Source organism: Mixophyes fleayi, chromosome 7 (genome assembly GCF_038048845.1).
Source record: "Mixophyes fleayi isolate aMixFle1 chromosome 7, aMixFle1.hap1, whole genome shotgun sequence".
In the NCBI taxonomy this organism is placed as follows: Eukaryota; Metazoa; Chordata; class Amphibia; order Anura; family Limnodynastidae; genus Mixophyes; species Mixophyes fleayi.
Window position 1 is genome coordinate 38162407 of NC_134408.1, and position 15903 is coordinate 38178309.

The 15903-nt window shown below is 42.1% G+C and overlaps 1 protein-coding gene across 3 annotated transcripts in view; it reads right to left on the bottom strand.

Annotated features, from left to right (window-relative positions):
• The window catches only part of VWA3A (von Willebrand factor A domain containing 3A), a 99131-nt gene extending 84818 nt beyond the window's left edge, over positions 1 to 14313 (bottom strand). For all 3 annotated transcript variants that reach the window (XM_075179706.1, XM_075179705.1, XM_075179707.1), the window contains exons 1-3: positions 14213 to 14313; positions 11928 to 12002; positions 3389 to 3521 (exon numbers count right to left, since the gene is read on the bottom strand). In XM_075179706.1, coding sequence (XP_075035807.1) covers positions 3389 to 3521; positions 11928 to 11992 — 198 coding nt within the window. In that variant the 5' untranslated portion in view covers positions 11993 to 12002; positions 14213 to 14313. The remainder of the gene's footprint in view (positions 1 to 3388; positions 3522 to 11927; positions 12003 to 14212) is intronic.
• Positions 14314 to 15903: the final 1590 nt, after the last annotated feature.

Below are 15903 nucleotides of genomic sequence, written 5' to 3' on the forward strand. Positions count from 1 at the left end.
CTCTCATGTTTTTAGTAGCGTCCAGGTGCATAGCATTTGCATTGCATTTTTCTAAATGCTCCATCCAATGCATTTAATATAGGTAAGCTCCAAAAGCTAGCAAAAAACGCCAACCCAGCCTGGTCTAAATCTGAAGAGCTCTTTTAAAAACGATAAGACTAATATCACCGAACATGTGTCAGCATCATCTGATCAACGGAAGTGGACAAAATGCTGACAAGTGACAACAATCGCCGATAAACTCAGGTGTCAGTATCAGGTGTCAGTCATTGGTCTTAAAACTAATATAAATGATGTTTGACAATGAAGTTTGATGAGGAATGAATTATCATACATAAAAAGTAGAATATGACATCTAACATCTATTTGAGCATGTCCATGAATTTTTATGATCATATCTTGTAGAAAATCTGTCTGACCACTATATTTTTTGCATTTTCATGTTTTTCAATGGGGTACTAACTATACCAAAAATTAGAGCCAATCTGGCAAATCCGATGTCATATTCGAAATCAGGACCACAAAGTTACCCCAGAATCACTCTATTATAATTAGTAATAAAATGAGTGTATTCTAGTATAACAGACAAATGGCAAAAAGAGTAATACTATTTTTTAACCACTAGATGGCACAGCTACATTTATAGTTATGTGTTTGTACATGTTCTTCTTCAACAGCAGATAGTGGAACATTTCACATAGCCCCATTATTTTAATTAAAAAAATATAAAAAGAAAAAACAGATAGGTTGATATCTGTCACTATACCAGGTACTAAGGCAATTTCTGGTTCTCTGTGTAAGAGCTATGAGTTCCTTTGTATCTATCCCAGATTTTCAGATTTTTAACTTTGTCAATGGTATATAGCCAGTTTTCTAGAAGCCAATATCCTGGTTTAATTATCTGATAGACCTAGAGTATTTAATTGTCAATTTTCAACACTTGTCTTCTTTTCTTGTTAGTGGTTCTGTACTGACTATTCCCAGTAAAGAGATCATTTAGATCTTTATTACACTACCCGTTGTCATAGTTGCCCTCCAAATATCCTGGGCGGTCCAATTATCACACATCACAGCACACATACTATACAACCAAAGCTAATGTGCTTTATAATTATCATACTAATATATAAAGTGCTGTGACACTATTTGCTTATGATGTCCAATGTAAGCTGTAGTAACATCATAGTTGCCTACTCTCCCGGAACGTTCCAGGAGACTCCCGAATTTCTGGGATTTCTCCCAGACTCCCAGAGCAGGCAATTCTCCCTGATCCTGGCCGGCTGTGTAAATTAAAGGGAGGGGGTGGGGCCTAGTGACATCATGGACCCAGCATAGTGGCTCCGCCCCCTGTTTTTATTGGTTCAGAGAAGTGATGTCAGTTTTGTGTCTGGGGCTAATGACTCAATTCTTCGAGCCCCGCCCCCACACACCCACCTGCACCCCGGACGTCCCGGGAATCATCTTGCCCATGTTGGTAATTATGAGTAACATAAATGGTTCCAGTCTACAAAAGTGAGATTCCAGAAATATAAAAAGATTTCTGCTACTATCTGGATTGGATTTTCTGTTGTATTGGTCCAGGACAACTTTGCAAATGTTAATGATTTACTAAATACACTCTTCTGGCACTTTTGTTCAAAGTATTGTTTCCAGGTCTCGGGCCCTCAAGTCATGTATAATCAAACTTGCTTTCTCTCCGGAATGTCTGGGAGACTCACGAATGTCATGGTTTCCTCCGAGACTCCTGGCAGAATAAGCCACCCTCCCAGATACTGTACAAACTTTTTGCAAATTGAGCGGGGCTGTAACGTCATGATTCAATGCTAAGGACTGCAACGCACCCCCCACTTGTCCCTTCAACCTCCCCTGCAAAAAGTAGGTAAGTATGTGTATAATAGCGGCAGCCAAAATCAGAATCATATGAAAACCAGAGCACAGATGTTTGCTAATACTTTCTAAACTGTTTCTAAATCACAGCATCTGTTTGGTTGCTATGAGCTACATCACCTTTTTTGCACAGTTACCTGTGCACCAGCTTGATTGACAGAATGTTATTGTTCCTCCAGTGCATTATATGTATGTTATAATGTAAGTTTAGCAGTTTACAAGTAAATACATCTTTATGTCAATTAGAGAAAAACATTGAGATGCTATCTGAACTCAATTTAGATGATGACAGCATTTTCTTTAGCCCATAGTAAATAACATTTTATACACTGTACAACAGCATTAATGAACTGAGCAAATTCGCATCTGCACTGCAAATATATGCAATGTATTGAGAGATAGGGAAGGATTATTTTGAAATTATTACCTAATAAACATTTCAACATGTGCAGTAATAACAGTCAACTAAAGCTGCACGAAAATGTTTACTTAAAATGAATGTAACATGTAATGGTCCTTCTGGTGTGTCCCTATTCATGACAGCAGTTGCTGGAGGAAGCTGTAGATAGACGATAGGCCTTGGGTAGGCTGGCAGCCTCCAACATGAGCTTCATAACTTCCAGCTGTAAAGCACACTGCTGTTATGTTGCATAGCAAAGCTGAAAATGCCACATTTTCAGTGAAAAGCATTCAAAACCACAGAGGTTGCCCTGATCGTAAAGATCATTTAGTTACTTGACTCTTTTTAAACTCAAATTTTAAAAAAAATAAAATCAGGAAAACTAGGCAACTCAGGGAGAGACTCCCGAATTCCGGTTAGGTCTCCCGGACTCCCAGGAGAGTGAGGCATTTTCCTGCATCTGCCAACTTCCTGGTGAAGTGGGCAGGATTTGAAGACTCCATGACGATATTCTCAGAGAATCAGGTTATTTTGGCCCACCCGCGCGTTTGCATCATTGCGCCGTGGGGCATGGCCAAAATGGCATAATTCATCAAGCTCCACCCACACCCACCTCTTCCCCGATCTCCCGGATGCCAGCATTAAAAGTTGGCAAGTATGCCTTATTTACAATAATAGGATCATGGAGGACCTTGAATTAGGAATTACACCATGGGGTATATTTATCAAGCTGCGACTTTCCGGTGGGTTTGAAAAGTGAAGAGGTTGCCTATAGCAACCAATCAGATTCTAGCCATCATCTTGTAGAATGTACTAAATAAATGAGAACTATTATCTGATTGGTTACTATAGGCAACATCTCCACTTTCAAACCCGACGGAAACTCGCGGCTTCATACATTTTCCCCAATAACTGGGTCACGGCTTGTAGATATTATTAATAATAATAAGAGAAACAAGGCTAACGCTGTATATTTTATATAGAAGCTGGAATCTGCAAGACCTCTTTCATGCTGTATAACAAAACAAATGATTGCTGATGACATGTATGTGTATAAATGACACGACGACGCCTGTATGAATTAAAAGCAAACATTGTTACCAGCAGATCCTGTGTCTGATTGACGTGGGTCACCAATAAGCCGTTATCATACTTCAGCTTGTCCACTTTCACATCCTGCCAGGAAGGTCTCACACTTAAGGGAAAGGATTCCAAACCCCCTTCCGGTTCTTGGCTATAATACAACACAGAACCATTACATGTAAACATATACTGACAATTTTCCATTTCACTGAAATGAATAATTAATTAATACACAAATGCAGCTCACATGAGATCTATGCTTCCCTTGTAAGTATATGCTACGGATGACATTACAAACAGTGGCAGTAAATTAATGGTAGCAAGTAGGCAATAGATACGAGATAGAGTTTATCACACAGCTAACATGCAGTATACAGTTATAGTTAGGCCTCTTAGTAAAAAAAAAAAAATAGTAAGTTCTAATTAAAACGATCAGGGACGTTTGTGAAAACGTCTGAACAGGAAAAAGATACTATGAGCATAGCAGTGAATTAATTTTATTGTCTAAACTGGAAAATAAATCGGTCACATGCTGCAGTTTTGATCAATGTCCAATGGTTGGGAGACATGTTCCCGGCAAGGAAAGAGCAGACAAATTATCAAACAAAAAAATTAGTAAAACGAAATGTGCATGTTACCCCAGAATGAAGAGCATATACCGGGGGGAGTGACATGTCATCACCAAGCTCCAGAACAAAATTTGGAGGAAGGCCCAGCAATGCCGTTTCACCCTTCTAGAAACCCTGTTCTGATTTTCTGAGCACTTGTGACAGCATTCTCAGTGCCGATTAAATGACTACCACCGGTGTGCAGGCCGGCGCCAACTCTGTGAATGCTCCGAAGAGACCCCTGCTCTGTTCTGTGCATACACTGGGCCTGATTTATTATATATGTGTGTGTGTGTGTGTATGTATATATATATATATATATATATATATATATATATATATATATATATATATATATATATATGCACAAGACATTTTTCTCATAGAACGCTCAGAACGGCGTTCCAGCACCTTTTTCCAAGGGGTTTTCAAACTTTAATAACTTTTTAACATTTTTTTTCTCTGTGGTGCTGCTACAGTGCAGCACCGTATCTTAGTGTGTGTCCTGCTTCCGGCTTTGGCAACGTTGTGACGTCACGATGCTGCCAGTGAGAGGAGCCTCGTTCAAGCAGAGCAACGAGAAAAGAAGCATAGAAGGTAAGTACAGACTACAGAAAGAGAGGGCTGCAGAAAAATGAGGGGGGCAGAAAGAGAGGGCTACAGAAAAACAAGGTGGGCAGAAAGAGAGGGCTGCAGAAAAACGAGGGGAGCAGAAAGAGAGGGCTACAGAAAAACAAGGTGGGCAGAAAGAGGGCTACAGAAAAATGAAGGGAGCAGAAAGAGAGGGCTACACAAAAATGAGGGCGGCAGTAAGAGAGGGATACAGAAAAACAAGGGGGCAGAAAGAGAGGGATACAGAAAAATGCAGAATATGGGTGAGAATAGCTAGTGGGCATATGTAAGAAAAGTTGGAAGGAAGCAGGGGACATGTCAGTGTGTAACAGGTGAGTGATGTACAGTTGTTTTGTTTTGTATTATCAACTCTCACATTTGGGGCCTCCCCTCTAGATAGCCTGCGTTTGCTCCTGGGCAGCAGTGAAGACTGCACAGCATTCTGCTTTAGACATCAGCGCATCTGGACTGCAGCCTTGCCAGCCAGCCAGGAGGAGGTAAGAGTTATTATTTTTATTTTACAATTGTCAAGTGTGTAAGGGGCAAGGAAGGGAGTATTGGAGGGAGGAGAGACAGTAGGCTGAAGATTTGCCTAGGGTGGCGAGCAACCTTGCACCGGCCCTGTGGGCACGGTGCTTAGTGAGAAGTATTTGATTATCTCACAAGGTTGTTTGTAAGGAACCATTGTACAGTTTGTATACACTAATCACGCTGTAATACATTATAAAGTGGCTCAATAAGTCGTATATGTCAGGCGCCGCCTCCGCACTGACTCTGGTGCAAGAAATTCCTGGTGAACACCAGGGGTGCGTTAGACTCTGTGTCTCCTTGCACGGCTGTGTAAACACCAGCTAGTAACCAGAACATGACAGTATACTCTGGCCAAGAAGATGAGTGGTCAGGATGAACCCTCAGCTCGAGATCTTCCGCTTCATCTCGCTCAGAGAGTGGACCAGCAAGAGTCGAATCAAGCCCAGTTCTTACAGTGCCTTCAGGGGGTAGCATCCCGTCTTGACACCTTCCAGGGATCCTTGCCTGTTAACCCAGCACTCGTGGCAGCTACTGTTTCCTCCTCTGCTACTGCGGCCACTGTAAGCACTTCAGCTCCCAGAAGTCTACGAATCCCTCCGCCTGAAAAATCTGATGGTGACCCTAAAAAACGCCAGGGCTTTCTCAACCAATGCACCATCCAATTTGAATTAGCTCCCGAGAATTTAGTCTCAGAGCGTTCCAAGGTGGCTTATATAATTTCCCTCCTTACGGGCCAAGCTCTAGCTTGGGCCTCTACCCTCTGGGAAAGAAACAACATTATGCTCCAGAATTCTTCTCGTTTCATTAAAAATTTCCAGAAGGTATTCGATGAGCCAGGCCGGGTTTCATCAGCTGCTTCAGGACTGCTGGCTCTTCATCAAGGTTCCCTAACTTCTGGCCAATATGCAGTACAATTTTGGACACTTGCTTTCGCACACCTTTTGGCAAGGCTTAAACAAACGCATCAAAGACGATCTGGCTTCTCATGATCTTCCACCCAACCTGGATGAGTTGATATCTCTATGCATCAATGTGGATATACGCCATAGAGAATGTAACCAGGAAAGGGATCGCTCTCCACACTTTCAATCTCCCATAGTTTCGTCTGAAGAACCTATGCAGATAGGCTGGTCCCGTCTTTCCCAGGAGGATCGTGACAGACACATCAGAAATCATCTTTGTCTTTATTGCAGTGAATCTGGCTATCTCCTCTCTTCTTGTTCCAAGAAGCTGGGAAAACGCTCCATCCTAGGCGATGTTAGGGGCGTTGTCCTAGGATCCAGATCTACCACCACCTACAACACTAAAGATGCTGAATTCCTTAAGTCTATAGTTCTCTTTGCACCAGACGGTCGCCAGCAATTTTCCGCCTTCATGGGCTCTAGATTCGCTGGAAACTTCATATCCGCCGAGTTAGCATCCAAGCTCCATCCATCCTCTCACCCGTTGCCACAGCCCCTGGTCTTGACTGCGATAGAAGGTAACTGCGTCACCAATGACTCCATCGACCGCATTACCAGTCCAGTACGGTTATTGGTAGGAGCTCTTCATTCTGAAAGGATGAGTTTCCTAATTCTCCCACAGTCCATCAAACCGGTAATTCTGGGACTACCCTGGCTCCGGTTACATTCATCCCAATTTGACTAGCACCGTGCCCAGGTTATCTCTAGGGGCTACACATGCAAGCATCAATGTCTGTCTCCGGTACTTCATGCCAAGACTTCGATCTCTTGCCTCACCTCTACTGCTCAAACCATCCGCTGAGGAATCTCTACCGCCTCACCATCCTTGGGATTGTCCCATCAACCTTATTCCTGCCAAAAGGATTCCCAGGGGTAGAGTGTTTCCATTACCCTTACCGGAGACTCAGGCTATGACGGCCTATATATTTTCGAAGACCTTGAACGCCGTTTTATCCATATATCCACTTCTCCAGCTGGTGCCGAATTCTTTTTTGTTAAAAAATAAGGACGGATCTCTTAGACCTTGTATTGATTATCGGAGATTGAATGCCATAACTGTCAAGAATCGCTATCCTCTTCCTCTTATTTAAGAGGTCTTTGACCATATTCGTGGAGCTCAAATATTCACTAAACTCGACCTCAGGGGAGCCTACAATTTGGTTCGGATTCGCCAAGGTGATGAATGGAAGACTGCCTTCAATACCAGGGACGGGCATTACAAGTACTTGGTCATGCCCTTCGGGCTACGCAATGCCCCGACAGTCTTATATGAATTTATTAACAAAATATTCAGAGACCTGCTATATTCCTCAGTGGTTGTTTATCTTGACTACATCTTGATCTTTTCTCAAGATCTTCCCTCACATCGAGAACATGTTAAAACCTTCTTACTTCGTGTGCGATAGAACATCTATATGTGCAAATTGGAGAAATGCCTATTTCAGCAATCTGAAGTTCCCTTCCTTGGCTATCTAATCTCTGGTACAGGGCTGCAAATAGATCCCCAAAAAATAGGAGCAATCCTCGATTGGTCTCAACCTTCTGGCCTTAAAGCCACTAAATGTTTCATCTGTTTTTGCAATTACTACCGACAATTTATCAAAAACATTTCTTTGTTAATTGCAATCATCACCTCCCTCACTCGTAAAGGGGGACAGGTGAAAGATTGACCCCAGGAGGCTATTATCGCCTTTAGATCTCTGAAAGAGGCTTTCTCGGTGGCCTCCTATTCTGAAACTACCAGATCAACACAAACCGTTTTTTCTCGAGGTAGATGCCTCTTCAGTCGGTGTGGGTGCAGTTCTTTCCCAGAAAGACTCCGCTGGCACCTTTTTCCCTTGTGGATTTCACTCTAAAAAAAAATTCACCCTGTGAAGCTAATTATGGCATCAGTGATAAAGAGCTTCTCGCAATCAAGGTAGCCCTGGAGGAATGGTGGTACCCTCTGGAGGGGACTTTCCATCCCATCATAGTCTTCACAGATCATAAGAATCTTATTTATCTACAGTCAGCACAATGTATGAATCCTCGACAGGCCCGTTGGTCACTCTTCTTTTACATATTTCAACTAATCCTGACCTTTCGTGCCGGCTCCAAGAGTGTCAGGGCTGATGCTCTTTCAATGTCTTTTGATCCGTCTGATTCCTGCTCTTCTGTTCCTAGAGCCATTATCAGTCCACTCAAGGTTCTAGTCCTCACCCAAGACACCTCCGGTTGGGCGTTCCTTTGTGGAAGTACATCTTCGTCCTAAACTTTTATCCTGGGCCCACGACTCTAAATTTGCCGGTCACGCGGGCATTAAGAAAACCATTGCTCTCTTATTCCGCAATTATTGGTGGCCTTCTTTGAGCTCTGATGTCCACAAATATATTGTTACCTATGACGTTTGTGCCAGCCAAAAGACTCCTAGACGACCTCCAGCCGGGCTTTTTCTACCGCTTCCAGTTCCAGAATCTCCATGGACAAGCATCTCTATGGATTTTGTCACAGATCTTCCCAATAGTCAGGGGTTCAATATCATTTGGGAGGTGGTGGATCGTTTTTCGAAATGGGCACACTTTGTTCCTCTCAAGAAACTGCCTTCGGCCTCTGAACTCTTTTTATCAACAACATTTTTTCGTTTCCATGGTTGTCCCTTAGAGATCATCTCTGATCGAGGAGTACAATTTATCTCCAAATTCTGGAGATCTTTTTGCAAACATCTTGGCATTCAACTAAAATTCTCCTCAGGCTACCATCCTCAGACTAATGGTCAAACTGAGCGGGTCAACCAGGATTTAGAGACTTTCCTCGTTGTTATTGTGCAGACCAGCAAGCATCCTGGAGTAATCATTTCCCTTAGGCGGAGTTCTCTCATAACAATCATCAGCACAAATCCACCAATGTTTCTCTCTTTTTATTATCTTTGGTAGACATCCTGTCTTACCAACCTTTTCTGAGGATTCCAATGTCCCTGTTCCAGCTGTCCAAGGTACGGTCCATGACTTTTCCAGAATCTGGTCTCAGGTTCAGGGCTGATTGTTGCAAGCCTCCAATCGACACAAACATTTTGCGGATCACTATCGCAGAACTCATCCACTTCTTCATGTAGGAGACAAGGTATGGTTATCCACTCGTAATTTCAAACACAAGGTTCCATCTATGAAGTTTGCACCCCGCTATATTGGGCCCTTCTACATATCACATATCATCAATGCGGTTACCTGCAAACTCCGGCTGCCTCCCTCCCTCCGGGTTTCACAACTCTTTTCATATCTCTCTATTCAAACCCTTATTTCTTAATGAATTTTTTAGGACTCCTCTTCCTCCTCCTCCCGTCAAGATGGTTATGGGAGATGAATATGAGGTCGAACGTATACTAGAAGCATGTACTGTTCCGAACAAGACTCAATTTCTGGTCCATTTTATGGTCCTGAAGAGAGATCTTGGGTGGACCAGTAGGAATTACATGTTCCTCGTCTTTCATCGTCTTTCCTCCAATTTCCTCAGGGGCCAGTCTGCCAAACACCTTGATCAGGAGAGAGGGGAGGGGCGGTTCTGTCAGGCGCCGCCTCCGCACTGACTCTGGTGCGAGAGGCAGTCGCCTGTCCTGCTGCCTGTCGCATCCTGTTGCAAAGACTTCCGGGTCGCCGTGCACGCATGTGTGGTCCCTGGCACGCCCCGTTGCTTGTCAACGGGATGCTTTAGCACTTATTGCTCAGCAGTCAGTGGCCCTAACCGATGCAACTCTGCCTCCTATCAGGAGAGACCCAGGAAGCCTCTGGCACCACTAGGTACCAGAGTATTGGTTTCACCCTGCTCCAGTGTTTGCCTGCATTGTTCCTGATATTGTTCTGACCCAGCTTTCCTCTGACATTCCTATTGGATTTCCCTTGTATCTCCAGCTCCGGTTTCCTGATATTGACCTGTCTCTAGCTATTCTTTGGATTCTCCTTTTGTACCTGGCAGCTCATTGGTTCTGACTCGGTTTGATTGGCTACGCTTCATCCATTCTGTTCATATGCTGGTGGCTGTCTTGGAGAACCGCGACCTGCGCACCTCTTGTTACGAAGCCCAAACTCCCTTGCGGGGGCCCCTGGTGAACACCGGGGGTGCGTTAAACTCCGCGCCTCCTCACACAGCTGTGCAAATACCAGCTAGTAACCAGAGCGTGATAGTATAACATCAGTACAAAAGATCTTTATTTAATAAAAGATTAACAAGATGTGAGTTCCGGTACCTTTTTTCTTACAAGACAAGCACTGTAATATATATATATATATATATATTAGTGTCAAATAGTCTTATTTGATACTAATTTTTTTTTAAATTGTTACCCTTTATAATTGGGTAAACAAGTAGTTTTTTGTTCCCAATTACAACAGACCCAAAACAGATGCTTTAAAATGGTCATAATCTATAACCAATAGCCAAGTTCAATACTTAAGTAAACTGATCAAATAAAACTGACTTTAAAATGTGTACATATTTAGCTGTGTTAGGATCTATTTACATTAAAGCACTGGCCGATGGAGCCTTATCCTTGGCCAAAGTGCTTTAAAACCACTTGTGAAATGCAATTACTTTGTGGAGAATTGATCGCTGTTAGAACCACTCTTCCTACTTCACAGCTTAGCGCCCCTAATTCCAATGCACTAGAAATGCTCTGTGCTGGATTTTAAACGTGTTGACTTTAATGCTAAGCTGCGACTAAGCAAGAGCAGCTATCATAGCCATCAAAAATGACAACTGCTCTTTAGCCTTAAGGTGCTGTGGCACGGATAAGGCTCTGATAAATGTATCCTTGCACTAGGTTGTCAGTGCCTATTGTATATATTTAATGATATTTTTGGGGGACATTTATGAAGACTAATTTGGAGAACAGTGTTTGTTGCCCATAACAACCAATCAGATTATGTAATTTTCTATTACAGTCTAGAAAACATAAGTAAATGTCTGATTGTTCACTATAAGCAACACTTCATTTTCTACATAGTTACCTATAGAAACATTTTTTACAATTACAGGTAAATTTAGCACTCTGCGGTTATGTAAAACCGCTGATTCTTGACGGTTTGCCATCAATATTTTTTAATAACTGCTGATTGATAATTATACTAATATTACTCCTTTTATCCACACCTTTGAACTCCACATATGTACAGTTATGTGCTTCTGAATTATTGCGCAGGGCTCTATTCAAATCAATAGTCATGAAAAGGCATTGCATGTGCTCAGTGGCAGAACTACGATTGGTGGAGCAGGTACAGTGCCCTGGGGCCCATGGAGATAATGGGCCCCGCTGCATGGCAGAAGCAGAGGGTTGGGGGCCCCGGTTCCCTCCTCTCTGCCTTCCTGCAGAGCTCCCTAGTTCCGCTACTGCATGTGCTGTTTTGGATCTTAAAACAAGACTAGATTCAAATGAATGAAGAGAAATAAAAAATGCTTCAAAAGCGTACATGTGTTTTTGAAGAATTTGTAAACATTAACTACTTGTATAAGATTTGAAATGGAGCCTTGCTCGTGTATGTGTTTCATAAAAAAAAAAATATGGTAGATGCCTGTAACGTGTGTACATTGGTCAATGTGAAATAATCTTTCTAGCAAGGAAAACAGTTCTTGAGAACGCAGTCAGTAGCCCGGAATGAAAACTATGAGGGATATATCACCAAATAGTGAGGATCACAGTTTTCGGTAACTTCTGGTTGTTTGCCCATTTACTGCAGTAATCCAATTCTCCCTTTGGATTAATGACCCCGCGGCCAATTTAGTTCACAATGTAGGGTACATGCAGTCTCACCAACACCATGGGTATGTGAAAATACCTTTCTAAAACTGAATGGTTGCATCTGACAAAATACTTACTAAGATGTTTTGAAGAACTGCTCGTTTTCCAAAATATAAGCCATGTTTTCTGTGCGTAGATCCATTTGGTCATTCCTGCAACATATACATTACAGATCTTTAATGGAATGTGGTGCTTTTTGTGCAATTAAAGAAAGAAAAATTACACTAAATTCATCTTCAAGCACAAGGCACACTTACTACAGCCCTAGATTTCAGGGGTGTAAAGGGAAGGGGAAAGGGCATTTTCACGTAGTCACTCTATAGTAAGGGCGTGCTAAGCTCAAGCAGTAAGCTTTGGGCATCTCTAAGGTACGTGATTTTCAGTCGTATCACTTGCACCAGCTACAAGTCTGGTGTGAGTGCTGATTACTAGTGATGACAGCTGAGGACGTATGCTAGAACATATGTATGCAATACAGGAGCAACTAAATAGTTTATGTACAGTAGACATTAATTACATCCAAATGAATGTATTTCATGGGGGTAAAAACAAAACATTTTTTTTTATTGTTTACTGATTTGTCATTATTTGAATAGTTTTTATTTTTTATGTGTGTTTTGAGACTTTATACTACACATATATGTTGGACATTTCCTGCAGTGTCCTATCTATTAGAGCAGAATGGAACTAGACTCGTATTCATCAACAGATGTTTATATCTGCTCCTTGGTGAATACCAACGTGCATATACCAGATGCACACGTGTTTTAAGAAAAACATACATTACATTGGTTTTGCATTTGGTAATGAATCAGGCCCAATATATACAGTTCTTAGGGGTCCATTTATGACCCACCGTAAAAAGTCTATGGTGTCTGCTTTTCACAGCAACAAGGGATGATTTTTTTGTGACTAATTTGTGACTATATTATCAAAAAATCATGCTGGGACAGCGCATCTGATAAGAGGCTGTCCCCACGATGACCTGGTATAGAAATCTTGGGTTCTGACCAGGGGTCTTTACTGCGCATGAGTGACCTGTTTAGTTGGACAAAACCGCAGTTCCCACAGAGGAAATAATGTTTCATAAATAGGCCCTTGAATATTTTAAATATTATACATCCAGCTGCTGTGGAATGCACCTACCCACATACCCTGCCATTATACATTATAGCTACATATCGGAAAGGATACTTTGCAACATTTAAAAATATACTATTGCTTTTCCAACATTACACTGCTGCTGCTGCTGCAGTTTGGTTGGCAATAATATAGAGAAATAACAAAAACATGTTTAGCTGCCATTTGATCGATGAAGTTCTTATGTTGTAATACATTTACATATTTAAAGCCAGTAAAGTTCCTGCACTCAATAAACTGCACTCTTGCCATGTTTGTCAGGTAAACCAGATATAACACTATCAAAAAATATAGATAATTTTGTCACAAAGCTCCTTTACATAATACTAGATTGTATATAGACTGTATTTATTACTTAGATAGTAACAATTGATAAAATTACATATCTGTAATTTATGTAATATTCATGTAATTTTAGGGCAGCACGGTGGCTCAGTGGTTAGCACTTCTGCCGCACAGCGTTGGGAGTCATGAGTTCAATTCCTGACCATGGCCTTATCTGTGTGGAGTTTGTATGTTCTCCCCGTGTTTGCGTGGGTTTTCTCCGGGTGCTCCAGTTTCCTCCCACACGCTAAAAACATACTAGTAGGTTAATTGGCTGCTATCAAAATTGACCCTAGTCTCTCGGTGTGTGTGTGTGTGTGTATGTTAGGGAATTTAGACTGTAAGCCCCAATGGGGCAGGGACTGATGTGAATGAGTTCTCTGTACAGCGCTGCGGAATCAGTGGTGCTATATAAATAAATGGTGATGATGATGATGATGATTTACATATGTATGACATAGATAAAATCAGAAATATGTATGAGTTAATCTTACATAGAAAGTATTAGAATGTGAGTAATATGCACCACTATAGAAAATATTCTTCTAAATCATGTCATATTATACAGTGCCCTGAACTGTGTGCCCCAGTAATTTAAGTAACCTAAACCTGTTAATGATGCTAGAGGTTGCTTTCCAGCCTTTGTGGAACAACAAGTCCCAGCATGCTGTGCCAGTCTCTACAGAACATAATGGGACAAATAGATCCACTATAGCTGGAAAGCCACAGATTGCTTAAGGCTGCATTAGGGGATTTGTATACTTTATATACGGTGTACAGTATAGTGATTTAGATATCTAAGTCCAGCTATCTCTAATATGAAATAACCACAAGAAACAGAAGCATAAAAATGCAGGTGTGACGTCTTCTCTTTTTACTGCAGCTGAATGACTTTTACCTGCTTATCTCACCCCAATACTGTCAGATCCATGGGGTAACATTCCAGGAACGAGCTGCTGTGAACCAGCCCCGAGCCCACACTTCCTCCTGAGATGTTGCTGCGTCTCCATGACAGCGGCATGAACCACTCCCACAGGACAGGGGGTTACCTTGTAAAAGGTCACTTTTAGAAGCGGGTGAAGCGCGTTATTATTATTACTATTATTATAACATATCATAATATGTTATTTGGCTATAAGTATAAGTACTATAAGCCCTGAAGGAAGAGTTCAGTTTGGAAGCCCAGTTGGTACAGTCCGTTGCTAGGTAGAGGGAGCTTGAAATGACTGAGGTACTTTAAAGTGCTGTAGTAACTCCTCTCACAATAAGTAATAACCTGCATGCTATCATAAGGAACGTGTATCCCACCAGCTTATATATTATGTCATCAAGGTGCATTAAAGACTAGCTGATACATAATTATGTATATATATGTACTGGGATATGGGTGAAAATCGGAATTGCCGGAATGATTTGGTTCCCTGCAGCGCCCCCTGCTGCTTGGAGTGAAGCTTGCTGTGTTATCTCCCTAGTTACCCAGGTTTGTGGTGCAGGCTGCTGCTACAGAGGGAACTAGCAGCAGCTTTCTTTGACGAGGCTGAAGTTAGCTTCTTATGTTTCTTATTCATGCTCCAGCTTCTTATTCAGAAAAGCTTATTTTTAAAGGGTTAAATCAATTTGGATCACTGATTTCACATCAAATTAACACTAAAGGGTGTCCCTTATACAAAATGCATTAGCATTTCGCCTGACCCAACAAGGTTATGGGCATGAAATCACGGGGCAAAGTGGGCAAAGTCACCATATTTTATCATTTTGTTTAAGTAGCTGCAGATTTGCAAGGGTTAAATGGCGTTGAGCCAACAATTTGACAGTGGGAATCAACACAGGGTGGTCAGTTACATATAAAACATCTCTCATCATTAATTTAAAATGTAACTTAAGCTAAAGCATATTTGCCAACACTGTTGCGAATTGTGCTATTTTTTACCCCTCCCTCCAATGCAAAATTACCTAATAGTGTAATTTTGCTTCAGGTGGAGGTGCCAATCCACTTCAGTATGAAGTGGGCACGATGTGGGAGAATAACCTGCTCTCCATGGAGTCCGGGGAGGCTTACCCAAATTTTGTAATCTCCCGGACATTCTCGGAGAGTGAGCAAGTATTAGCTAAACCGAATGGCATTTTAGGACTATAACAGAGATATTTACATCAATAAAGGGGCTAGTCTTAAACATACTTGCCAACTCTCCCGCATTGTCCGGGAGACTCCCGCATTTTGCGAGAGTCTCCCGGACGAGTGTGGCAATCTCCCTGATAGGAAGGGGGAAAAATTTAGTTTAAACGCCGCGATTCACCCGGAATCGCGGCGTTTAGCCCCGCCCCCACTGTAAAATGACGCGATTTGCGTCATTCCGTCACGGGGGCGGGGCCAAAATGACGCGATTTCGCAGCCCCGCCCCCTGCACGCCCACGTCCCAGCCGGCATCTCCCGGAAGAAAAAAAAAAAATGTTGGCAAGTATGGTCTTAAAGTGCTAGTACAGTTGTGAAAACATGCCCGCCTACTTTTAAAACCTTCTGGTCATGTGACAACCACAGGAGGGCGTGTGGTAATGCCATTGGGTCACCATGGCTCCACCCCCTTTTAT